This window comes from Palaemon carinicauda, chromosome 4 (assembly GCF_036898095.1).
Source record: "Palaemon carinicauda isolate YSFRI2023 chromosome 4, ASM3689809v2, whole genome shotgun sequence".
NCBI lineage: Eukaryota > Metazoa > Arthropoda > Malacostraca > Decapoda > Palaemonidae > Palaemon > Palaemon carinicauda.
Window position 1 is genome coordinate 33,748,704 of NC_090728.1, and position 25,045 is coordinate 33,773,748.

General features: G+C 40.4%; 1 protein-coding gene across 1 annotated transcript in view; it reads left to right on the forward strand.

Moving 5' to 3' along the window:
* LOC137639886 (UBX domain-containing protein 7) overlaps window positions 1-25,045 on the forward strand; it is an 80,438-nt gene that overhangs the window by 25,535 nt on the left and 29,858 nt on the right. Inside the window, exons 5-6 of the mRNA XM_068372149.1 lie at window positions 15,329-15,475; window positions 17,741-17,956. Of these exons, the coding sequence (XP_068228250.1) occupies window positions 15,329-15,475; window positions 17,741-17,956 (363 nt within the window). The remainder of the gene's footprint in view (window positions 1-15,328; window positions 15,476-17,740; window positions 17,957-25,045) is intronic.

Sequence of the window (25,045 nt, forward strand, 5' to 3'; positions counted from 1 at the left end):
TTTTCAATGAAAATTTCATGTGTTGAGAAACTGGGCTTCAAAGTTTTTTGTAGAGATTAATTGAATAAACTTTAGTATGAATAAGTATGAGTTTTTAGCAGTAATTTTCATCAATACAGGGGATCCTAAGAACATAATTGTCATAGTTCAAGGTTATTTACTAGTAATGGTCAACCCCTCTCCTCAAACCCAAAAATATTGCTCCCCACACACAAACATATTCACTACATGTATCAAATATGTACACACGAACATAATATATTCTTCTGTATATTTTAAGGGACAAATTCTATGCCTTTGGCATATTTAGTTATCATCTCTTTGACACTTTATGCATCTCTCAGCATAATCATAAAATAGAAATTGTAAATATATAAATGGGCAGACAAAGAAATGCAATGGACATAAGTTAAAGAGACGGGCAGTAAATGTTTATTTGCGGATACCATAGAGGTTATAAGGAAGCTGATACAGTAATCTATTCCTCTAGAAATCATAGAAAATTGAGGAGCCACTGTATCATCATCATCTCCTATGCCTATTGATGCAAAGGGCTTCGGTTAGATTTTGCCAGTCAGAGAGAAAGGGAGGTAAAGTCACTGTATATGGGATAATAGAAATAAATAGCTTTCCCTGGAAGTTTAAAAGAAAATGAAATAAATAGGTACCCAGGGCAAAAAAGGGGTTGCTTAGAGGACTGGACACACTTCCATAAATATATAAAAAGTACTTTTTCAATATTAAACTTACCCGATGATCATATAGCTGTCAGCTCTGCTGCCCGACAGAAAAAACCTACGGGCGGAATACGCCAGTGATCGCTATACAGGTGGGGGTGTACATCAACAGCGCCATCTGTCAAGTAGGTACTCAAGTACTCGATGTCAACAAAGAACCAATTTTCCCTCTGTCGTGCCAATGGCAGGACCTACTAAATACGCCGTCCCTAACTGGATTTGTTTTCACAACGATTTGGTGAAGTACACTTTTCCAGTTTTGAGCTTTCGCTATGCAGGGGTTTTATCTTCATTTCAAAACCTGAACTCGTTTTCGATAGATTTAATTATGGTGACGAAGAGAGTATGGACTCTCTTTCACTTTTAAATGGCCGACCCTTCCCTTAGACGGAAGTGTGTTTAGGTTTTTGGTAATTTTGCTTAACACGTTATAGATCCATTTATTTTATATCTCTCCGCCTTTTTAGGCCTCTTCGGTTAACTTTCCAATTATTATAAACTTATAAAAAATAAATTTTTATGTTTGTTTATATGCGACCTTTACTAATAGTAGGCGGTCCTAACTTGGAACCGAAGTTAATTAACATTGAGCCCGTTATATCGTATTTAACCTTTAAAGAATTTAATACTTTTTTTTAATTTTAATGTTTTATGGAAGAATTTCTTTGATAGTCTCGTACTGTTTTCAAAGATGAACTAACGTTTAGTTTTTAGTCTTCGCAGTTGTTGACGTTCAGAACGTTCAACTTGCGCTCTATCGTTACGATAGAGAGTAAGAGTAAACCGATTCTAGCGTTTCGTTCATTCTTTCTTAGCTTAAATGGTTTAAATTCTAAATAAAGGAACTTTTTATTTGGGAAACCTTTCAGTTTTTTCCTTTAGCAAATAACATGTTTTAACGATATATAATTGGGCTCTTCTCTCAGGTGCTAAATCAAGAGAGAAGAGAGAGAGAGATAGAGACGGAGGGAGAGAGAGGAGAATAAACGTTTCGTTCAAGCGGGTAACGTTGTTCTCGTTTTTTTTACTCTTCTCCCTAGTCGCTGTAGGGGAAGAAGGTAAAACGTTTCTAGGGTTTTATTCTTGTTCCCAGGCTTTATGCGGTGAGAGATTGTAAACGTAGTTTATTTGATCTAGTGTTTAGTCTCTTTTCCAGCCACTGAATTCTTTATCTTTATTTATGTTTTTCTGTTGCATTGTAAAACTGTTTTCGCAATTACTACCTTTTAATGAAGGATAGGATTGCGTGTTTCAGGTAGAAATCAGTTAAAGTTTCGATTTCAGTGAAATAAGTGCAAACAGAAAATCAAAAGTGATAAAGTGATATGCGCAAAGTGTTACAGTGTTGCGTCCGAGGGTTCGTCTGTTCGTGCCAGTTGTTCACCTAGTCCGGGACCTCTTACAAGCTCCCAAGCCCAGGGGAGAAGTAATGTCGAACGACTTATGGGTTCCACAGGCCTTGATCGACGAACAGACGTTTTTCCCTCCGTGGTTTCGGGCGTATCTACACACGTTTGCCGACGTGAGATCGCCCCACCCACACAAAGACGAGAGAGCCCATTTATTCCTCGTCTGCGGAAGAGGTTTCTCGTAAGAAACCATGGACCAAATCTTGCAGCTTTTAAGTGCAAGTCGGTCCCTTCCGCGCAAGTCCAACGGCCTAGGTGTAGCCACTGGGTCAGTTCGGACTCGCTGCAGTCATCCGACGACTGCACACCTCCCAAGAGAGGCAAGGTGGTACCGCAACAGGCAGTAACTCCGTCTGTTGCCGCACCAGCTGTTTTAGACCCTCAGTCACGACGGACAGTAGCTCCGTCTGTTGCCGTTTTTTGTAGACCCTAAGTGGTCTTTACTGCAGTCTATGCAGACTCAGTTAGCTGCGGTTATGCAGGAGTTTTGTGCGGAGAAGGTTGACACTGCTCTCGTTAGCCTACAACCTGCCACTGTTGTGCGCCCAGCTCACGCTGAGGCTGCCTGCTCCCACACTCCGGCTGCGGAGAGCTCCACCTCCGATGCGCAATCGACCCTGCCAGACGCATGTTAACGTTAGCCGACGTGCGGCTCCCTCCGTTAACATGCGTGAGCTACCGCATCAGCAGTGGGAAGGTGGAGTCAAGCTGCCGTGTTTTGACGCGATGCGTTAGTTTCCGCAACCCACGGCAGTCCCCACCACGCACCACCACTCCGCTTTGGTTGTTGCCTGCTCCCACACTCCGACTGCGGAGAAGGTTGACGATGCACCCGTTTGCCTACAACCTGCCACGGTTGTGCGCCCAGCATGGCTGCCTGCTCCCACACTCTTGTTGTGAGAGCTCCTCCACCCATGCGCAGTCGACCCTGCCAGACGCATGCTGACTCCCACAGACACACGGAGCACTCCGTTGCCGTGCGTGAGCTACCACAAGCTGCCGTGTTTTGACACGGTGTGTCAGCCTCCGCAACCCACTGTGGTTACCGCCACTCGCCCACAGCAGACTAGTCAGTCAGGAGTTGAGGCTTCCCCACACAGCTTTGGTTGTTGCCAGCTCACAGACTGTCAAGCAGTTACATGACGTTGCCTTCTGGTCTGCTACTAATGCACCAGTGCTGTATGTCCTCACGCACCTGTTGTGGTTGACAGTTCAGTTTTTGACAGTTCACAGACTGTCAAGCAGTTACATAACGTTGCCTTCTGGTCTGCTGCTTTTGCACCAGTGAGACCCTCACTGAGATAACCTAGCTTTTCTCGGACATGGTTCCTGTAGATGAGAAAGTGCTGTTCTCCCTCCTTCTGATATTCCTTTGAGGACTCTGTCATTTGGAGAGGAGCCTTAAGCTGCTTAGCCTCCTATGGACTTTAATTAAAGCATAACAAGGCTTCCAGGGAGGGTAAATGGTTCCGCTTCAGTCGCTAACCCCGTCTGTTGCCACACCTGCTCCCATAGACCCTAATGGGCTTTGTTGCAAGACATGCAGTCCAAGCTTGTGTCCTTGTTAGAGGATTTTTTACGGAGAAGAACCTTCTAGCCAACAACCTTCCTACCGGTTGGTTGTACGCCCTGTTGACGCTGAGGTATCCTACTCACGTCCGCCAGTTGAGATGGTTCCTCCACCGGTGCGACCCAGTGTGGTTTGCCAGTCGCACGTTGACGTTAAGCGACTCTCGGAGGTGGTTGTGGACGTTCAGTGTGTCACTAGGAAGACGTTCAACAACCAGCAGAGGTGACTTGTTGTGACGCAGTGCGGCAACCTCAGCAATCCTGTAGTGGGTTGACTGCACAACCCAGACAGTCTAGACAGTTTCGGGTTGACGCTGTACTTCCTCGCGTCCCCATGGTTGACAGTTCACAGACTGTGCAGCAGTACCATGATCTTGTGTCCGGCTCCGTCACGCATCCACCAGTGCGACCGGATTCAGCGAGTCAGACGTTGCCCACTCCGTTGCCGTTTCCTCATCAGTTTCGGATGAGGAACCCTCTGATGAGGACATTGCTGAACAAGACGATCAAGCCCCAGCCCTGCTATCCATCCAGAAGATGCTGAAGAAGGAACACTGCCCTGTCAGGCTGTGGATGAGTCTGGTTAGGACACTGTCATCCGTGGTTCATTTTGTGTCACTTGGAAGACTACACCTCCGTCCTCTTCTGTATCATCTAGCTTTTCACTGGAAAGGACAAGACGCTAGAAGCGGTCTCGATCCCGGTTTCCGGAAAGATAAAGTCTGGTCTGACTTGGTGAAAGGACTTTATCAACCTTTGAAGGGTCTTCCCCTGACTGTTCAGACTCCCAACCACGTTCTCTTCTCGGACGCATCGGACGTAGGCTGGGGTGCGACATTAGGCGGTAGGGAATGCTCGGGATTATGGAACTCGAGTCAAAGGACAATGCATTTCAACTGCAAGAAGCTTCTGGCAGTACGTCTGACCTGGAAAAGCTTCAGGTCTCTCCTTCAAGGCAAAGTGGTGGAGGTGAACACGGTCAACACCCTGCTTTGACGTACATCTCCAAGCAAGGAGGGACCTACTCTCTGACATGGTACGAGTTCGCAAGAGACCTCCTCTCCTGTTCAACAGGTCTAGACTTTTCACTAGTAACGAGGTTCATCCAAGGCAACTTGAATGTCATAGCAGATTGTCTCAGTAGGAAGGGACAAATAATTCCAACATATTGGACCCTCCACAAGGATGTATGCAAGAGACTTTGGGCCACCTGGGGCCAGCCAACCATAGATCTCTTCGCAACCTCGATGACCAAGAGGCTCCCAATACTTTGCTCACCTATCCCGGACCCAGCAGTAGTTCATATAGATGCCTTTCTCCTAGATTGGTCACATCTAGATCTATATGCATTCCCTCCGTTCTAGATTGTCAACTAGGTACTGCAGAAGTTCGCCTCTCACGAAGGGACAAAGTTGACTCTAGTTGCTTCCCTCTGGCCCGCGAGAGAATAACTCACCGAGGTACTTCGATGGCTAGTAGACGTTCCCAGAACACTTCCCCTAGGGTGGACCTGCTACGTCTGCCACGCGTAAAGAAGGTACTCCAAGGCCTCCACGCTCTTCGTCTGACTGCCTTCAGAATATCGAAAGACTCTCGAGAACTAGAGGTTTTTCGAAGGAGGCAACCAGAGCGATTGCTAGAGCAAGGAGAACATCCACCCTTAGAGTCTACCAATCGAAGTGGGAAATCTTCCGAAACTGGTGCAAGTCAGTATCCGTATCCTCGACCAGTACCTCTGTAACTCAAATAGCTGACTTCCTCTTATATCTGAGGAAAGAACGATCTCTTTCAGCTCCCACTATCAAGGGTTACAGAAGCATGTTGGCATCAGTCTTCCGTCACAGAGGCTTAGATCTTTCCAACAATAAAGATCTACAGGACCTCCTTAAGTCTTTTGAGACCACGAAGGAGCGTCGTTTGGTTACACCTGGTTGGAATTTAGACGTGGTTCTAAGATTCCTTATGTCAGACAGGTTCGAACCACTTCAATCAGCCTCCCTGAAAGATCTCACCTTTAAGACTCTTTTCCTGATATGCTTAACCACAGCTAAAAGAGTCAGTGAGATTCATGCCTTCAGCAAGAACATCGGATTCTCATCCGAAACGGCTACATGTTCTACAACTTGGTTTTCTAGCCAAACACGAGCTGCCTTCTCGGCCTTGACCTATATCGTTCGATATTCCAAACTTATCGTATGGCTGGAAATGAACTAGAAAGAGTATTATGTCCTGTAAGAGCTCTTAAGTTCTTTTTTAAAAACCTTTACGAGGCCCGTCTGAAGCTTTATGGTGTTCAGTTAAGAATCCATCTTTGCCTATGTCAGAGAATTCTTTATCCTATTTTATCAGACTGTTAATACGAGAAGCTCATTCCCTTCTGAATGAGGAAGACCAAGCTTGGCTGAAGGTAAGGACACACGAAGTTAGAGCTGTCACAACTTCCGTGGCCTTTAAACAAAATAGATCTCTGCAAAGTATATTCGACGCAACCTATTGGAAAAGCAAATCAGTGTTCGCGTCTTTTATCTTAAGAATGTCCAGTCTCTTTACGAGAACTGCTACACTCTGGGACCATTCGTAGCAACGAGTGCAGTAGTGGTGGGGGCTCCACCACTACAATTCCCTAATTCCAGAACCTTTTTAATCTTTCTCTTGAAATATTTTTGGGTTGTCCGGAAGGCTAAGAAGCCTTTCGCATCCTACTTGATTTGGCGGGTGGTCAAAATCATTTCTTGAGAAGCGCCTAGATTAGAGGTTTTGATGAGGACCTTTAGTATGGGTTGCAACCCTTCATACTTCAGCTCCTAGGAGTCGCTCAGCATCCTATGAGGATCGCGAGGCTCAGTAAGGAAGACGTACTTAAAAAGGCAGAGTAATTGTTCAAGTCGTCTTCCTTACCAGGTACTTATTTATTTTATGCTTGTTATTTTGAATAACTGCTAAAATGAAATACGGAATACTTAGCTCATAATAATGTCAACATGTAATGCTGGTCTCTACCCACCCCCCTGGGTGTGAATCAGCTATATGATCATCGGGTAAGTTTAATATTGAAAAATGTTATTTTCCTTAGTAAAATAAATTTTTGAATATACTTACCCGATGATCATAAATTAAAGGACCCACCCTTCCTCCCCAATAGAGACCCAGTGGACAGAGGAGAAAATTGGTTCTTTGTTGACATCGAGTACTTGAGTACCTACTTGACAAATGGCGCTGTTGATGTACACCCCCACCTGTATAGCGATCGCTGGCGTATTCCGCCCGTAGGTTTTTTCTGTCGGGCAGCAGAGCTGACCGCTATATGATCATCGGGTAAGTATATTCAAAAATTTATTTTACTAAGGAAAATAACATTTTTAGATACGAATCAAATTGTTTTCCTTAAAAACTATGTAAAACATGAATATATACAGTAGATATAGATGTTCTCTAAGCCAAAATGCAATAATCTGAATTTCCAAAATTCCTAGCAGAGGTTTTGAGTTGCACCCCTTAAAAGAGAATGGGAAATGTAATGTTCAACTTGGTGTACATGGGGCCACTCAGAGCACTTTTTATCTAATAAGATGACATCTACTTCTAAGAGTTTTGTCTGGGATGTTACAAAGGAAGCTAATATCAGAGTTTAAGAGAATATTTTAACTCTCCCACACAGCCAAGATAACTTCAAACAATATGGTACACCCTGTATATCTCCATACCATACAAAAGAACATATGGTTATGAAGTCTTGAGACAGACTGAGAAAACCTTGGATACTCCAGATTCATGTGAGAAGCTGAGTTCTAAGTAGTTTAGATAGCTTTGAACCATTAACCTTTTAACTAGCACTTAGAAGAATAATGGTGTAACAAATAACCCACTTGGGATGAAAAAATACTACAGAATCCAATATCATTTACCTCCTGTGAATTTTTCCATGTGGCCCACTCAATTGCAGTTATGTTGCATTAATGAGTTATCCTGTGTGGATTACAATTCTGTCTGACTCCTTTGATGAAGTCATTTAGCCCAGTAAATCCTTTGTTGGTCCTTACTTGTTAAAGAACAATTTTTCCTTACTGAGTTGTGATAATCTTCCATTTATAGTATTTTTATGTAGTTTTCTCATACACAGTACATAAATTAGTGAATATTTAATTTGATTTAGGTTTGATGCAACAGGGAAAAGAAAGAGTATATTTTTGGTTACAGTATACAGTGGAACATCAATCCTTTGAGCCTCAACTCCTCCACCAAATGATTTGGTACTCTTGCCCCAGGCCCTATTTTTTGGATATATTACTGTAACTGATCTTAACACAAATGCTATACAAGATAGGACTTTCCAACACCTATTAACATAAAGATGACTATAATTCCTTTCCATTGATATATAATGCCATATATTTTGTAAAATTTTCATAAATGTAAATAACAAAATAATGAGTAAAAACTGGTAATTACTGGGTATAAATTATATCATATGGTGCAGAATGATGGAGTAGGAATAGTGTATGTAAATTACGTCTAATGGTGCTCAAACGGTTAACTGGTGATTTGACTCTACGGTATTTAACTTTTGATACCATCACTTAACTTGAAGCACATGGGGAAATTTTCAAACTGCACAATTACAACACCACTCAGTAGAGTACAGTATACTGCTGTAAAATTGTGTTTCAAGTAAAGGTTTTGTTGGCCCAAAGGCTATTTCCTCTTCATTTCTGTTATTCGTATATTTTTACCATTCATTTCACACCAGTTTATTCATTATACCACCCATTCCCAAAACGGGCTCTGTGAGCTATCTGTTAGAATTCGTATTTTGTTCCTACACAAATACAAACCATTATCTTTTACATAGGAGAATGATAACAGCGAAGCTGAGAATATGACAATTAAGAAATTATAATGTGTTAACAACCAACAGGAAGTTACCTGCAGGTAGCGGGGAGGCAACTCACTTGGATATCAGCTGCAATGGGAACAGATGTTGTTTCTGACTGGGAATATCAGAAACTTTTTAATTTTTACTGTTTCTTTTTCCAGCGTGTTGGACTTCAAGTGTGGTTGTGTTTTTTTTTTTTTTTTCGGTAATACCTGCCAAAAAAGGGAAATGTCCTGGAGTGTCCCCAAAAACCTGTGGCACTTTCATGAGTGCAGTTGAAGTTGATCCTCATTGGAAATGCAGGGGACATACATGTAAACAGTCTTCACCTAGTGACAAATGGGAGTAGCCATCCTCCCAATGAGAGGGGTGTGGCAAGAGGCAAAAGAAGAATTCAAAAAGGGATTCTTTGCCTTTGAGGTCTTCCTCAAAATTGAAGAAAGCCTGACTTTCATCTTTGACCGCCAGTACTTTTCGTTCTGACTCTTCTCCGTTGGTGGAAATCTTAGAAAAATGAGATCGATAAAGAATCAGACTTGATAACAGTTCTGGTAGAAAACGTCTTAAGACAGAACAGAGTAGAGGGAACTCATTTCATGTCAGCCTGCAATGCTCTTGAATTCATTATGAAGGAATTAAAACTTTCCATTCCCCAAAAGAAAGTTTCTCATAGGCTCAATCTTAAAATTTAGAAATGATTCAATATCTGAATTCACTTTCAAAGATGTAAGGCCACTCATCTTTTAGAAAGTTGATCTTTTCAGTTTTAAAGGTAGAATATTGAAACAAGGAGAACCCAAAGTTAAAAACTTATTTGTATCTTTTCTTAAGACTGCCCCAACTCTAGTTGTTTGTGATTTCTGTAGGAAATTTAGGGTGAAAAAAATAGGAGAAAATGTCAACGCTTGAACTTTAGACTGAGTACATGATTATTCTTTGAAGAATTTACTGATATCAGAATGGAAGTCCAAAATCCTATCCACACATTCACAAAAATGTAAATTTATTCGGAAAGTTCCCGGAGATGGTGATCAATATGCTATATTGCACAGGAAATGCTTGTAGGTACAACACTAAAAGTTTGTTGTATGCCAGACATAGTCGTTATGTACCAACTGTTGGTGTAAACAAGCTATGAAAATTAGGGACATAACGACCCTAAATATTCTGTCTACTTCATCAAAAAAGATTAATTCTTTCTTGAATGTGAATAACTTGTCATATAGAACTATGTGCTTGTATTTACATTATTTTTTATGAATTTGACCATGACTCAAGAGCAGCTTAACATTTAAAGGAAACTGTTGGCTTGCAGGGTTTGGTGCAACATTTATGAGAACTTGGTCAATTCCTTCATTTTTTTTTGCTCTTGTGAAATACAGTTTTCAAACTCTTCCACTAAACAGGAGTGAAAAGGTTATCATCTCTGAAAGTGGTAAACATTAACTGTGTAGACCAAAAATTTGTATGCTTTATATAAGAAACTGGGAAGACTTGTTCTGAAGAAAGAACATTATCAAAAACAGGCATATGCTCTGAACATGCGACTGTCATAGCTGGAGCTGCTGTGGCGGGATGTTGCAAAAAAGGGATTTTGACGAAGGAAAAATCTATTTCTGGGCGAGAGACCTGTGCCGCCCAGTGAAATGCTCCTTATGCACCATTTCAAAGGAATATAACTGCTAATATTACCAGAGAAAAAATGTATAGGAATGCTAGGTTGAACTAGCTCGCTCACCTAATGGTGTCGGTATAGACTGGGGCGAAATACCAGAGGTCTCGTACCATTTAGACTTCTCCTCTTCGAAATCCCTCAATAGTGAGGTGCAGTTCAACCTCCCCTGCCTCGCAGACCAGTACTACTAACTCAACCCACGCTTGCCCATCACTCCTTACAGCACCCTTAAGTTTGGGGTCTGATCAGGGGGGGAGCAAACAGGGTGGGTTCACTGGGCGGCACAGGTCTCTCGCCCAGAAATAGATTTTTCCTTCGTCAAAATCCCTTTTCTGGGCTCAATCCCTGTGCCGCCCAGTGAAATAGTACCAGAGAAAACGAACCCAAACTTCATTAACTATACGGGAACGAATTAAAATCAACATAACAAACAGTGGTTTAATCAAAAGTTAACGTAGAAGACGGTCGTCTTTAATAACATCAGCATGATAAGGTATAATATCCCAGGAAGGGAAGACAAAAGAACATTAACTTAAAATAAAACCAATTAAGGTCAAACACTGGAACAAATTATATAAACTTGAACACTAAAGAAATACAGTTCGTATGGTAAGAATAAATTGAACAATGATAATAAAATAGCAATGTTACGAACTAGGAACACCCATGGGTGTGATACAACAAACCGAACTCAGGTAGGAACTGTAAGTGAGGCAGGTAAGAGGAAGAAGGTGGAAGATATCGGATTCAGGAATTAGTTAGAAGGAATTTGTCCGGGGGATACCACGCTCCCTGCAGCTACGGTAGCGAGTTGAAGGGCCTCTAATTGTTTAAGATAGTGCCGCTTGAACACTGAGGGGGATTTCCATCCGGTATATTTAGAGAGATCTGTAAAGTTCATATGATGGAAAAAATTTATTGAGGTCGCTACCGCCCGAATGTCGTGGACGTGAGGAAAAGACTCTGGATTGGCCTGTTTAATGAAATACAAGATCTGTTGTCTGATCCCTTTCAAAGTTATAGTCCCTCCCCGCTCCCTGATGAACAAGGGTCCCGAGGTCTTATAGGAAGTCCTTGATAGAAAGGACTTTAGAGTGGTAACCGGGCATAGGGAAGGATCCTGAAGGAGAGGGATAATTTTCCAGGAGGACCATCTATTCTGAGGGTCTTCATTTTTGGCCAAGAAGACCTTGTCTGGGGAGAGGAGGACCTCTCCTGACGGAAGGAACTCTATGTGGCCTGGATCCCTTGATAAGGCAGCTAATTCCGAAATCCTGGCGCCAGATGCTAAACTCACGAGAAAGAGAGTTTTTCTGAGTAGAGGGATATACTCACATGAATTGTTGACGGTTTCTGACGCTAGTTTAAGAACATCATTGAGAAACCAGGAAATCGAGCTAGGACGAGAAGATGGTCTCAGTCTGGCACAGGCTCTTGGGATCGAAGCTAGCAATGAATCTGTTAGATCTATATTAAAGCCGATTAGAAAAATCTTCTTCAAGGCAGACTTGATGGTAGTAATAGTGTTAGCTGCTAAGCCCGACTCAAACAAGGTTCCAAAAAAGGTTACCGTTAGGTTTAGTGTCATAAAGTCAGTACTAGAATCCTTCAAAAACTTTGCTAGTTTTTTGACCGCTGAGTCATATTGACGAAGAGTGGAGTCTCTCTTGTCAGATTCTAAAAATAAAGTATTCTGGGGGTCTATGTTAGCCCCTTTGTGTGCCGCAAACTTCATGAAGTCCATAAAGTTAGGGTGGTCCGAATGTTTGAGGAAGCTAACACAGTGCACGTTTGTACTATCTGGGTCAAAGTCGGGTTGGGAATCTGGTGAGGGTGGAGATTCAGCTCCAGTAAAAGAGGAAACCAATTGCTCTTGGGCCAATTGGGGGCCACCAGGGCTACTTGACCTTTGAAGGTTCGAAGTTTGTCCAGCACTTTCATCAGTAGGTTCACCGGTGGGAAAAGGTAAATCCTTTCCCAGGCGTTCCAGTCGAGAGACATGGCATCCGTGGCGTAAGCCCGAGGGTCCAGGTTGGGGGCCACATAACATTTCAGCTTGTGGTTGGATTCCGTCGCGAAGAGGTCTACCTGGAGATCCGGCACTTGGGAGAGGATCCATTGAAAGGATTTGCGATCTAGTGACCATTCTGACTCCAACGGTACCGTCCTGGAGAGTGCGTCTGCCACAACGTTCCGAACTCCAGCCAGATGGACGGCGGATAGGTGCCATTGGTTTGAGGCCGCCAGGGAGAAGATTGCCACCATCACGTGATTGATGGGACCTGACTTGGAGCCCCCTCTGTTTAGACAACGGACTATGACTTCGTTGTCGAGGACTATCCTCAGATGTTGTTTCTTGGCCGGGGAAAGACGTTTCAAGGTTAGTAAGACAGCCATGGCCTCCAGGACGTTTATGTGAAATTGTTGGAACATTGTGGACTAAAGGCCCTGAACCTTCCTGTGTTGGGAGTAGCCTCCCCAACCTGATAGGGAGGCATCCGTGTGGATGACTATCCTTGGAGGGGGGTACTGCAACGGAACCGACTTTGATAGGCTCTTGGCGGTTGTCCACGGGAGAAGCCTCTTCCGAAGAATGGGAGGAAGGCGTGTCTTCTTGTCCCGACGTTTGTTGTTCGCTCTGGAGCGCCAAACTCGGTTGATGTCTTTCAGTTTCGCTTTCAGAAGGAGGTCTGTCACTGAAGCGAATTGTAGGGACCCTAGAATCCTCTCCTGGTTCCTTCTGGAAGTTATCTTTTCCCCGAGAAAGCGTTTGGTATTTTTCGCAATCTCTATCCTCTTGGACCTGGGGAGACATAGAGTGTGAGAACGTAGGTCCCAACGTAATCCCAGCCACTGAAATTTGGTCTCTGGTGTCAGACGAGACTATGGGACATCACCACTGTCCTCAACACAAAGCCAAACTGTCTTTTATGGCAAACTACCAAATACAGTATGTTTATAATTGTTTATTTATTAATACGGAAACTGTCTCCGCACACAAACCGATCAGTCCTTGGCACAGCCACCAATCAGTGGCAAACGGAACTATATTCAGTTTGTCAACTGAACTGAACAGTCAATTAGTGGTCATCATCATCATCATCATTATCATCATCATCATCAATAACAGCAATCGGAATCTTAATAAACAGGCCAGGTCATCAACGGTTGTGCAGTCAATTGAGCAGTTCAAACAATATCACGTACAGGCCAGGTCATCAACAATAAATCCACTTTCTAAATTTAGTCTCTCCAAAGGAGGAATTATGGCTCAGAATATGAATAATCACTTCCACGCTGGTCGAAAAATAATAATCCAGCGTTCACACACGCAACTGCCTTAAGCTGCAGTCAAATCAAAATAAGCATTCACCCAAGACATTCACCACTGTCGTACCCTAACTAAAAACATAAACAAACAATCTCATTTGTACCAACAGTCTTTCTCACAACAAACAATCGATACACACACACACACACACACACACTCTCTCTCTCTCTCTCTCTCTCTCTCTCTCTCTCTCTCTCTCTCTCTCTCTCTCTCTCTCTCGCAAACAAAAAATAAAATAAAAATTAATCCTCTCTCTATTTGGCAAACAAAAAATAAAGCAAAAATTAATCCTCCACACTGCTGAATGAGAAATAAGCTCATACAATGCAGGTAAAATTTTAAAAATGCTGTACTATGTTCAGGAATTGAAGAAGGATGTGTCCCATGTGTTAATTTTAATAATGCTGTACTTTATTCAAGAATTGACAAAGGATCTGTCATGTGTTTAAAGAGATTCCAAAAGTTTTTTTTATATTCCCAAACCTATTGTCTGACAAACCAGTAAACTCATACTGTATCTAAATTCCTTTTAAACCATTAATATTAAAGCACCTCTATACCTTTAATCTCCAAGCCAGAAAACATATATTCACCTCAAACTAAAACTACTTTCTCTCCTTAGTGTTTAGTTTTATCTTTTTTAGCACTAGTCTTAGCTAAACAGACATTTAAGCTCATAAATTAATATACTGTACAAATTTGGGAGGTTTAATTCTGGTATCCCTAACAAAGAAAGTAGCCATTATACTAATAAATGAAAGAAATTAAAGCACTTTAAAAAAGTTCATGTAGCTGATGTTACAACTAAAAAATGAACAATTAAATATTTGCTGGTGAGAGAGAACGGTGTTTACTTGCTAGTTTGTTTCAATTGTGCCGCTTTACTATGAGAGTAAAGGTTCTTACACTATAGCAAAATTTTTTACTAAAGTCTGATTTTTCCTTCTTTGAATTAATAGGTCAGGAATCACTGGTACATATTGAAATAATTGCATAATTGCTGTAATGTTAAATTTGAAAATTATTTTGCATTACTGTTTATATTATTATTTTATTATCATTGTTATTGGTAAAGTACGTAACCTGTCAAAAATGACTGCTAAATATTAAGATATACATGCACAACCCTCTCACCAGGGTATGACTAATCCATCTCTCACCTACCCAAGGGACTTGGAGTGCTGAGCGTGACTGAAGAAAAAATATGTTTATTTGTATATAGCCAGACTTGTTCTTTATTTTATAAGGTTGTATAGAGTCAGTCTCCTGCTCTTTATTATACACTATAGGGGATATTATTGTTATTATTGTTATTTCTATATGAAGTGATATCCTGGTTATCCGAGTCATGATGGTAGGCTTTATAAGGCTGTTTTTTTTATATTTTGATAACAAGAAGTTGAAAAAGTTAGTCAGTTAGGTGGGATTAAATCTAAGGGAAGGAATGAAAATTAAAAGGCAGAAATGAAGTATAGCTAATCAGTTTTAATGAAAAGAACATTTAGCACCATCTAAAATCATTGGTAAAAATAATCTATGTTGTACCTTTTTAAAGGGCTTCCAAGTTTTTCCAAGAATGTACTTCAGGAAAACAGAAATCATCTTAGATGAACTTGAAATGTAAATGTAAATGTTTGAGATAATTTGTTTTAGGTGGAAATCTCTCTTTCAAGAGTACATCAGTCTCTAAAAGATGTTTAAAAATATTGTTATCCTTCTTATTCTTAATTGCAGGCCCGAGATCATGGTGTGTCCAAAAAGCGTTGGTTAATGGTGAATATTCAAGATTCCAGTGAATTTCCTTGTCAAGTTCTCAATAGAGATGTGTGGTCTAATCCAGCTGTTAAAACAATAATTAAAGAGCACTTTGTATTTTGGCAGGTAAGCTCTATGTTCTATTACAACTGCTTTTATTGTTTAATTTAGCTTGTGTGGATATACTGCTTGAAAATAAGTTTTTTATGCTTTTTATTATTAGGTTAGTTTTAATGTGTCATTCTCAGGTTAGTTTTAATGTGTCATTCTCAGGTTAGTTTTAATGTGTCATTCTCAGGTTAGTTTTAATGTGTCATTCTCAGGTTAGTTTTAATGTGTCATTCTCAGGTTAGTTTTAATGTGTCATTCTCAGGTTAGTTTTAATGTGTCATTTCTCAAGTTTGCTTGCAAAGCAAGTGGATGGTTAGTTGAAAGTGTGTATAATGTATTTAGTTTAGTGACTTGTATCCAGGAAGAATATTTGTATATTGATTCATTTGGAAAATAGAACCAGAGATATTTTAGTATGTCAAATTAACCCTTTCAATTCCACCCTCTCACTAAAATATTTGGCACTCAAGCTCAGAAGCCCCAGATCTTTTTGGGGGCAATTTACTTAACCTCTTTAAGTCCAAGCACTATTAAGAGATGAGACTTTACAACTTTATCATATAGCTGAATAAATTTCATTTCCATTGATATACTGTATATTACATATTTTGTAAAATTTTCATACTCGGGAATATTGGAGAAAAGCTAATACTGTACTAACTAGATGTAAAAAAACGTCTAGTGTCACTGAAGGTAGTACTTTTTTTAAAGCTGTCACTTGATTTCAGAAATCAGTTACCCCTGATTTGAAAATAGGTACTGAATAATAGACCATTGACCCTAAGGAAGATCATGAAGAATATTTATGTAGAGATTTCATATTAGGTATAGAAGATGATAGTGATTGGGAAGAAGATAATCCGTTTATGTATTTACATAATGAAATTGAAAGGCTACACCTAGGAAAAAATTAATTGTAGTTTTAACTCCTATATTATATTCTTTTTCGTCTCAGCCTATTATTATTACTAGCTAAGCTACAACCCTTGTTGGAAAAGCAGAATGCTATAAGTCCAAGGGCTCCAAAAGGGAAAATAACCCAGTGAAGAAAGGAAATAAGGAAACAGATAGGATAGTCTGTCTAAGTGTACCCTTAAGCAAAAGAAGTCTAACCCAAGACAGTTACCAAATTCTGTCCTGGGTTATCAAATATGTTAACAAATAAGTTGGATGAGTTAAGGGAAAATTTATGAATAAAACTAGTAGCATTACATTCTCATTATTAACCTCAAAATTATATTCCAAAAGGTAGAGGGTTTATTGCATGGAACAGTTGCCTTCTTTATCATTTATTCAGAAACATTTGTAAGGACCTCGAGTAGAGTTAAGCTAAATATATAACATGACTTCAGGCTTAACAGTTTAGTAGACTAGAAATGATTGTCATGGGAGATATGTCAAAATTCTTTAAATGCTTTTGTTTGTTAGTTCAGTTTTTAGAGAAAAACTCCACTGTTGCTTCTGGTAGAAGCTAAGGCCTTTCATTATTTCTATTATTTCATTACATCCATCCATCCCTCCAAACATACATACATACATATACATACATACATACATTATAGTCAATAAATATTTAAATGATTCTACCTCATTAATCCTTTCACCTTCCAATGATATTTCATCTTCCATAGCATATTCCATTCTCATCATCTCTGTCTTTCTTTTATTTATCTTGAGGCCAACCTCATGTGATATGCAATAATCTATAAAAAGTTGTTAGTTCTTTTCATGGTAAATATTTCACTAACTGCATGGAAGTTAATTAAAAGTTCCCTTGTCATCCCCCCTCCAATTGGTGACGAGCAAAACAATTTGTGATTGTCCAAATTCTGTTTGAAAGTGGCCTCAAAGTCACTAGACTCAAAGCCAGTGCTGCTTAGTGATTTCATTAGACTAATTTTTTGTTAATATATTAAGGCTTTCCTGATGCTGTGGCCTATTATTTGGTTGTATATTGTTTCCTGCACTTGTTTTGGGCTGAACCTTCAAGTCCTTGAAAATTTAATTATATAGAGATTAAGGGAGGGAATTTTTATCATAATTATTAATCTTAAGAGCCATTTGGATCCATTTTTATCTCTTGCAAATATGTAAGATATGGCTGAAAATATTACTTTTCAAGCTCTAGGATTTTTTATTTCTTTCCATTTTCAATGTGCTTAAGAAATTTTTTGATGTTATTGATAAAATGCAGTTGATATTGTAATTTTTTTCTTATATATAATGAAGCAGATGTGCTGTTGACTGTACACTATTTAAATGTTGCTTACATATTTTTAGGTGTATCATGACAGCAAGGAAGGACAACGCTACATGATGTTTTATCAAGTATCGGAATGGCCTCATGTTGCAATATTAGATCCCAGAACAGGTGAATGTTTAGTGACATGGCACAAGTTAGATGCTTTGACATTCTGCGATTTGGTGACTGAGTTTTTATCTTCACACACAGGGCTTGATGAAAGTACATCACCTCCGAAGAAAAAGTCACGTCCAGTTAGTGTTGTATTGTTTTTTTTTTTAATTCAACTGGATTTTTGTATTTAATCCTAAAATTTTCACGTATTTTTGCATCATACATTTCAAGTATCTATCTATAGTAGTTTCAACCCAAGTCCTGCATGATGGTTTTACTCACTGGCAATTTCTTTATGGATATTTATGAACATTATTTTGTTTTCTCGATGTACATTATATTTCATTGCTTGCCTTGCATTTTATCTCCTTGACTTGAATATCTGAAGGTCTTGTTTTCCATTTTTCTTTTTCTTTTTTAGTAATCATTTCAAAACTGCACATAGCTTAACCACTTTATGGATCCAAGTAATGTTGGATAGCAGTATAAATTTGTTACTTTCAGGAATTTCTTGATTTCAAGTTTGCTCCTATGCAAATACAAACCCACGTCATTGAAATGGGTTATGCTTTATTCCTCTTTTGCTATGACCAAAATCAAAGAAATCGTGTGGGTCCAGTAACATTGTTTATGGTTGCCCTATGTTCCCACCTGCGCTGGATAGCGTGTAGGGGGTTGCGGCTCGATAATCACTTCACTCTTGGTCACTGTGACGAACGGACGTCTGCTCGACTGCTGTCCACACTGTGCTCTTGTGCTTTTCCTTTCAGTTTCTTGTGATCATGAGTGCTTCTCAAGTATATATGAGAACCTCCCCCCCCCTCAAGGCCATCCTTGAGGCAGCTTCGTGAGTTGGGTAAAGGTAGCTCCCCATCCTTTATGTCCTGCATGTTGAAGTAAGAGATATTCCATGACTTCCCTTTGTGAGACCTGTAATGAATGGTTATCTTCCCAATGGAAGAAATTCAGTAGTCATTGTAAAAAGGAAGCAAAAAGGATTATTCCCCCTCAGCTTATACCTCTTCCAAAGAGGGCAAGAAACATAAACCCTCTCTAATAAGAACTGAATTTTACGTCTAACCCTTCGTTACCGAATTCCCAGATACGGTGATAAGAAAGGATCGGGGCCAATTGATCAAACAGAAATTTGTAGAAGAATTATTTCCGATCATACTTAGTGAGGTGGAGAATACTCAGAGTGATTATGACCATCTGGCTTAGGCAATTATCCAACCAGAGCAGAATACATTACAGGAACCACTAATATTTCCAAAGTTTGTAAATTCTAACAGATCACCATCCCCACCAACGAGTGTGCTAAGCTTAGGGGAACAACTTTTTATTTTAGATATAGGAGAGTAAGATTTCTCCTTTATGATGAAGATTTCACTTGTTAATGTAGATCATTTACCCTCTAATAACACGCCAGCATGGTTTTTGCATCGTTTGGCGAATGGGCATCAGGTGTCTCCAATACATACCTATGATTAGAGAAGTTATATTATTCCCCAGTGAGATCCCATAGTGAATTGTGCATATCAGTAATGCCCGAATGTTAAGTTTTCTTTTAAAAAGGAAGTTGCTAATGTTTCCTCTGGAAAAACATCAACACTTCCTGACGAGGTGCATAAGTTCAAAAAGAACAGAAAGATGGGTCATATAGGCCTAGTGTGAGTGCGAATCTTTCCCTGCGTCTGCAGGTGCACAAACAACCCGTGTGTCCTTTATCCGAGACAGGTACAGAAAAGCGTCTGCCATTTATTACGCAAAACAGGAATGCACAAACCAGGTCATGTGTTCTGCCTGAACACGCCACTACAATCACTCGTCCCACAGTTCATGCAGCAACTGAAGGGGCCGCTAACAGTACCTGTATGTGCCTGCAGTCAGAATACACGCCTGCCATTCCATTGCCTAGATCAGTGTATTAATTTTCAGATACTGTACTGTAATGTCCCCGCAAGTTATTACCTAGGCAAAGAGATTCAATATTAGGATATCTGAAAGTTGAAAGTATAAAAAATGTAGCATGCGAGTTCATGACAAAACTAGTATACAGTAAATAGTTGCAGTCTTAACACATATAATGAAAAAACTATCGTGGATAGCCATGCCTTTCAGTTTTAACACTTAAGTATTGTGATAAAACTTACATAAAAGCTATGTGTTGTAAATTTAACACGCAAATACAGTTTCATTGTGATGATTAGTTTATTTTGGTTCCAAGTACTGAACCCTAATTTAATAGTAATATGTTTAGTATATCAAATTTATCTTATGGATAAGTTACTGTCATTTCCACATCTTTATTATGGCTGAATGGATAAATCATTGTCACTACTGAATCAAACCTAAAGGTTTATTTTTTATATCTCTTTAAGATAGATGCAATTATCTTTTGTAATTCTTCTATCATATATTTTTTATGTAAGTACCGTAATTTTTTATTTCGGTACTGTATTGACAATGTTGAGGGAATCTGATATTGATGTGGATTGGTATACAGTACTGTACCTCGGTTTACGAGTAACTTTGAATTTGAGCAAATAGGTATACAAGCTTACAAATTCAAATTGGTATACAAGCATTGTATCGATCTGCGGGCAATAATTGTGCTCTGTATGACTTTTTTTTTTTTAGACAAGTACTAACAAGACTAGCACAAAACCAGTCATAGGGGACCCATGGACCACTAATTTATTTATACTTTAGTGACCTAATATTACAAAAAACTTACAAAGGTAAAGATACATCATAAATTGTATACAATAATCTTGCACAAGACAGATTTACTTTATCGAAAATATGATGTCCACAAAAATATATAAACAAAAAAACAAATTCTGATTAATAACATGGTAATACCACTCCAAATCTATTTATTATCATTAGTTTTCAAATATATAATTAAAAAGATCTATTGGGTTTCCTTCATTCAACAAGTGTTCTTGTAGAAATCCAAGATTTCAAATACATAACTACAAAGATCTATTGGGTTTCCTTCATTCAACACAGTGTTCACACCATGTTCACGTGATTTTTACCCCATTTTCATGCTATTTTAGAGAAAAGACAAAAGCAGTCATCTGTAGATAGGTTTCTTGTAAAAAGTGAACTTGATAATAGAAAAAAGAAATATGCCAAGTGTCTATTAAAGCATAAATTATTTGATTTAATTAATGATAATGAGAGAGAAAGAGCTGAAATTTTACCCGAACTACTCATGAAGGGAGATTCTCCTTCCAAGTAGTAACTACCTTCTTTTCCTCCTCTCTCGTCTTCCTCGTGCCAGCCATAACTCTCCTCGAAGATAATGTGAGTGAATTTGTCAATTATTTTTGTTTTTCATTGTGAATTATTAATTTTTATTCATTTTTTATGTTAGGAGAATGAAGAGAATAAGAAGTTTTGGAAAGAAGTGAAGAGACTAAGGAAGGGTTGATTGAGAAATGAAGAGACCTTGAAAGATGAAAATGGAAGCTTGCTAAAAGGAGATAAGTCAAGGAAAAGGTGGACGGAATATTTTGAAAGGTTGCTTATTAGAGAGGCAGATATAATTATTGTTGCAGGTGTAGAGGTGCCAGTTATGGAAGATGAGAATGAGAGAGATTAATTATAAGAGAGGAAGTAAAGAGAGTACTAGATGAAATGAGATCAGGAAAAGCACCTAGTATGGATGGTGTGAGGGCTGAGATGTTAAAAGGAAAGGGGGTGACTGTAATTGAATGGTTGGTGAGATTGTTTGATATCTGTTTTATGTTATGTTGTTAATGGTACCAGCAGACTGGGTGTGTGCATGTAATGTTCCGCTATACAAAGGTAAGGGAGATGTTCATGAGCGTTGTAAATCTAGGGGTATTAGTTTGTTGAGTGTGGTTTGAGAAGTGTGTGGTAGTGTTAATTAATAGGAGTAAGGATAAAACAGACGATGCAATCTTTAAAGTGCAGGATGGTTTTAGGAGAAGTAGCAGATGTATGAATCAGATTTTTACAGTCCGGCAGATATGCAAGAAATATTCAGCAAAAGGTAAGGAGGTGTACGTTGCATTCATGGATCTGGAGAAAGCTTATGATAGAGTTGATAAGGTAGTAATATGGAATGTGATAAGATTATATGGCATTGGTGGATGGTTGGTGCAAGCATTGAAGAGTTCATTCATAGGTAGTAACGTGTGTTTAGGTTAGGGTGAGTGAGTGGTTTCCAATGAGAGTGAGGCTGAGACTGGGATGTTCAATTTGTTTGCTGATGGAGTTGTAAGAGAGGTGAATTCTTGAGTGCTTGGTCAAGGATTGAAACAGATAAAACAGAGTGAACATGAGTGAGAGGTGAATCAGTTGTTGTTTGCTGATGATACTGTATTGGTTGCACACTGAGGAGAAGCTGGGTCAATTAATGACAATTTGGAAGGGAGTGTGACAGAAAGAAGTTGAGAGTTAAATGTGGGTAAGAGTAAGGTTATGGGATATGTTGAATGGAGAGTTACTAGAGGAAGTAGATCAGACATAATTGGGGTCTGTTGTTACTGTAAATGGTGGAGTGAAAGCAGATGTACGTCAGAGAGTGAATGAAGGATGCAGAGTGTCGAAGGCAATGAAGGGAGTGGTAAAGAATAGAGGGTTAGGAATTGATGTAAGGCGAGTTTTGTATGAGAAAGGGATTGTACCAAGTGTGATGTATGGATCAGAGTTGTGGAGAATGAAAGTGACGAAGTGACAGAAATTGAATGTGTTCGAGATGAAGTGTGTGAGGAGTATGGGTGGTGTATCTCGATTAGCTAGGGTTAGGAATGAAATAGTGAGGGTGAGAACTGGTGTAAGAAATTAATTGGCAGCTAGAGTAGATATGAATATGAGGTGTTTTGTTCATGTAGTGTCACTTACTTTCGGGACTAATACAGTCAAAAATGGGAAGCAGGGAAGAGAGATGACTTTTACATTGTTAAGCAGATTTATCATCTAAGTTAATTGACATAGAATGTGCCCGCTCACCTCCCCAACGATGACCTTCTGCTGACGAGGAGACCTCGTGCCACCCTCGGATCTATTCGTCCTCCAGGGACTGTTGTCCTCTACGTGTGCCCAGACGTTTGTCCTCGCCCTCTGTCGGGTAGCGCTCCAGTTTGCGAGAACGACGATCTTCTTGCCATTCTCCTGCTCTTGATCGTCACTCACAACCTCGTGATCGTCACTTGCCTGCTTATGATCAACTGTCTGCATATCATCGTTCGCCTGCTGGACGCTCGCCCTCCTCACGCTGTTCTCCTGTGTGCGCTCACGTGTCTCCTTGTGCTCGCCATTCTCCACCAGCTCCCCTAGACGATCTCTTACCACATGACGCTATCCTGCCCTTTGCTCTCCGGCGAGCTCTCTTGATCTCGCCATTCACCTGGACGCTAATCGCCATCTCAGTGTTTGCCAGTGCGACACTCCTGCTGGCTGATGCGTCATTTGCCTGCTTGCCGATCTCCAGCTCGCTGCATCCCTGATCATCACTCGCCTTCAGACTTTGTTCAGGATGGAGACGGCTGACACGGTCATACAAGCAGGAAGACCTCAGGACTGGATCTCAAAGACGCATACTTCCAGATACCAATCCATCTGTCTTCAAGGAAGTATCTTCTGATCATACACTAGAACAAGCAACACCTTTTCAAGGTACTGTGTTTTGGCCTTTCCACAGTACCACAGGTCTTCACGAGAGTGTTTCCCTTAGTGTTTGGCTCACAGGATTGGCATTCGTCTCCTAAGATACCTCGACGACTGGCTGATTCTAGCAGACTCAGTGGCGACCCTTCTCCAGCACCGAGAGAGATTACTCGAGTTTTGTCAGGATCTGAGGATCGATTGTGATCAATCTCGAGAAGTCATCCCTGTTCCCCTCTTAAAGACTGGTATACTTGGGTATGATGATAGACACCAGATTACAAAAAGTTTTTCCATCAGGCAACAAAGTAAACAGGTTGAGGGAGGTAGCAAGCCCCTTCCTCAGACAAGAAGAGCTTCCAGCCCAACAGTGGTTGTGTCTCCTCTAAGTCACCTTGCATCACTGGTCCATCTAGTGTTTAACGGCTGCTTCAGGATTTGACCTCTCCAATGACGGCTGAAATTCAGGTGGAGTCAGCACACCGGCTTCCCGGATACGTTTGTTCCTATAGGACAGGAGCAATGGACGGATCTTCATTGGTGGGTGACGGAAGAGAATCTCCGCAAAGGGACAGACCTCGTCCCTCTCCTGAAATTGATGCTCTACACAGACCAGCAAAAGGAGGGTGGGGGCCCCACATGCTGCACCACATAGTCTCGGGGCTATGGTCCGAGTCCAAATGGTATTAGCACATTAGTTTTTTTTTTAGATGAAGGCAGCGTTCCTAGCCCTCCAGCAGTTCCGACTGTCCCTGGCGAGTCACACTGTGGTGTTGATGAGTGACAACACCAGTAGTGGCCTACGTAAATAAACAAGGCGGTACCATTTCGCAGCCCCTATGCCATCTAGCAATAGAGATGTTAAGATGGACTGAAGAAAATTCAGTGTCCCTATCAGCTCACTACATTTTGGGAAAAAGGAATTTGCTCACGGATAATTTGAGCAGAGCAGCTCAGATAGTGGACTCCTAATGGTCTTTGAATCATCTGATAGCCAACAACATTCTGAATGGTTCCCCAACTGTGGACCTGTTTGTGATGTCCCTGAACTTCAGGCCCCTTCTCTACTGTTCCCCGGTCCGGTATTCTCAGGCTCTCAGTATTCCAAGAACGGTGGGACAACTTTGATGTGGATGCCTTTTCCCCATTCTGTCTGATGCGAAGGGTGCTCAGCAAGACCAGAGCATCCAACAACCTATTTATGATGCTCATAGCTCCTGTATGGCATCATGCAGAGTCGTTCCCAGACCTTGTGCAGCTCCTAACAGAGCTTCCAAGAGAACTCCCTCCACAACAGGATCTAATCAAACAACCACACGCGAACATCTACCGCAAGGAAGTAGTCTTTCTTTGTTTTCACGCCTGGAGACTATTCAGCATCTCCTCTCACAGAGAGGCTCTTTGCAACAAGTTGCAAGAAGGATATCTGGATACCAGCGAATATCCTCAGCATCAGTCTACTAGGCTAAGTGGACTGTCTTTTGTGGTTGGTGTCATGGAAGGGGTATCTCTTCCCTTGATGCCATTATTCCAACAATATCGGAGTTTCTTATATATCTTCGGGAGGAAAAGCTCCTCTCTGTCCT